At 61.4% G+C, this 2,025-nt stretch overlaps 2 protein-coding genes across 2 annotated transcripts in view; one reads left to right on the top strand and one right to left on the bottom strand.

The window, feature by feature from the left end:
* TJP3 (tight junction protein 3) overlaps nucleotides 1-693 on the top strand; it is a 7,363-nt gene extending 6,670 nt beyond the window's left edge. Inside the window, 2 exon segments of the mRNA XM_010013913.1 lie at nucleotides 1-176; nucleotides 517-693. The exon segment at nucleotides 1-176 is cut by the window's left edge and continues 49 nt beyond it. Of these exon segments, the coding sequence (XP_010012215.1) occupies nucleotides 1-176; nucleotides 517-693 (353 nt within the window).
* A 1,020-nt stretch (nucleotides 694-1,713) lies between these two features.
* Nucleotides 1,714-2,025, bottom strand: part of APBA3 (amyloid beta (A4) precursor protein-binding, family A, member 3) — a gene marked incomplete at its 5' end in the record, with an annotated part of 4,083 nt that continues 3,771 nt past the window's right edge. Inside the window, 2 exons of the mRNA XM_010013912.1 lie at nucleotides 1,714-1,785; nucleotides 1,884-2,025. Coding sequence (XP_010012214.1) covers nucleotides 1,714-1,785; nucleotides 1,884-2,025 — 214 coding nt within the window. The remainder of the gene's footprint in view (nucleotides 1,786-1,883) is intronic.

Genomic DNA, 2,025 nt, shown 5'->3' with positions numbered 1-2,025 from the left:
CAGCAGCCTCAGGCTACCTGACCTGCGACAGTCGCGCCAACAGCGACTATGAGGACACGGATGGGGAGGCGGGTGCCTGCACTGACGGGGAGGCCGAGGACACCTATAACCAGGCAGGGCTGTCCCGTTCCTCTGAGCCAGCACAGGCTTCCCCGAGCCACAGCCTCAGAGACCAGGTGAGTGTTCCCACACTGCTACAAGGGGCTGGTGGGGCTACCAGGGCTAGTTCCTACGCGCTGTGGCACAGGCAGGGTCTCACATTGAGCTGCTGTAAGGTCTGGCTGCATATCCATGCCCAGCTCTGGTTCTCCATGGGGGAACATAGCCCAGACCGAGGCCAGGGCACAAATCCTGCTCTTACCTCTGACCCCTGCATCAGTCTGGTCTTTCACAGGTGATGGAGGAGCAGCAGCAGGAGGAGCAGCAGCAGTACCACAGCGACATCAGGTACTCTGCACACCAATGCCAGCCTGGGGGGCAGGGGGGGTTCAAGCAGCAGCCCCAGGGCTGGGGAAGGTGCCAGCTCAGCCTGCCCTGCCCTTGCCATGTCCCCACCAGTGGCAGAGGCATCACTGCAGCTTCTCATCCCGCAGGGAATACGAGCATGCTGCTGTGAGGAAGAGGTTCATGCAGGCCAGGGATGACTCAGACCAGGATGAAGGCTATGAGTGGGGTCCAGCTACAGATGTGTAGCCCTGCCACTCCCCATGCATCATCCAGGTAGTGCCATGCAGCACCCTGCACCTCCCAGCACCACCAACTGCCTCCTTCCCTGTTTTGGTCTGTACTACTGGAATAAAAGGGATGTTTTGACCAAGTTGGGCTGTTGCTGTGCGTGCTGGCTGGCAGCACACGGGGGAAACCTATGGAGCAGGGTGGCCTTGCTGGGACCTCCGTAGGCTCCAGTTATGCCAACAGCCAGCATTACAGCTGAGCCTCCCCTGCTCCCAAAACACAGCTTCCCATGTTCCCTACAACGTTTATTTTAACACCAACCAAGCCCCTGGGCACAGCCAGGTCAGCACCACCTCAGCCATGGGGTGAAAACACAGCACCAGGGGTGATCCTTGGGCTCATGATCCCAGGCTTCCCAGCAGGATGTGGGCCTGGGTAGTGCTGGGTCCTGTGTTCCCTTTCTCCACGCTGAGGGCTGTGACCCAGCGCCGTGCGTGTGGAGCGGCTGCAGGCACCGCCAGGCAAAGGCAGAGGTAGTTTCTCAGCTCGGTGCAACCAGCTGCACCCCCCAGGCTCCTGGCAAAGCCAGGGAGAAGGAGTGGGTGCGAAGGGTGCTGCTGGGTCTCCCTTGGGGTGCCAGCGTGCACGCACATGCTGGTGAGCCCTGCACTTGTGTTTCAGCACCAGCCCCACATGGGGAAAGGCACCATTGGTGAGCGTAAAAGCACTATGTGGTGAGCAGATGGGGTGACACCTTTCACATGGGGTCCCCTCTCCTCCTGCCAGCACCAGGCCAAGGTGAGGGACTCCGTGAAGTGGCGGAACAGGCACTGTGAGGTGGGGAGGAGGTACTCAAACTGTGGCACCACTGGCCCTGACACTGCTCAGGCCCCCAGAGCCTCCCCCCTGGGTCCTGAGTAAAGCTGAGGAGGTGCAGGATTAGACCCTGCTGGGCTCTGTTGAGGGTGCTGGGGCAGGAAGCAGAGCCTGTCCTGTCCTTGCAGCCCCAGGCACGTGCGGCAACAGCCAGGCTGGTGCTCAGAGGAAGATGGGCTGCTCCTGCCCGGTCAGCAGGCGGTACGTGGAGGCCGGCATGGTCTTGATGTGGACCTGGGCAGAGACACACACATCAGCTGGGGATGCCAAAGCCCAGGCTGGAGGGTGCTGGTGCCAAACCAGCTCTGTGGGCAGCCCCAGCCCCAGCTCACCTCACTGACAGCCTGCGTGAGGATCTGGATGATCTTCTCGTGTGGTGTTGCCACCACGCTCTGCCCGTTGATCTCGATGATGCGGTGCCCCACGCGGATGCCGCCTCTCTCTGCGATGCCCCCACGCATCAGGCTGCAGATC

Source organism: Nestor notabilis, unplaced genomic scaffold, assembly GCF_000696875.1.
Source record: "Nestor notabilis isolate BGI_N333 unplaced genomic scaffold, ASM69687v1 scaffold17594, whole genome shotgun sequence".
Classification (NCBI taxonomy): Eukaryota; Metazoa; Chordata; class Aves; order Psittaciformes; family Psittacidae; genus Nestor; species Nestor notabilis.
Note: the sequence above shows the minus strand (reverse complement) of the source record. Positions and strands in the feature narration are given on the sequence as shown.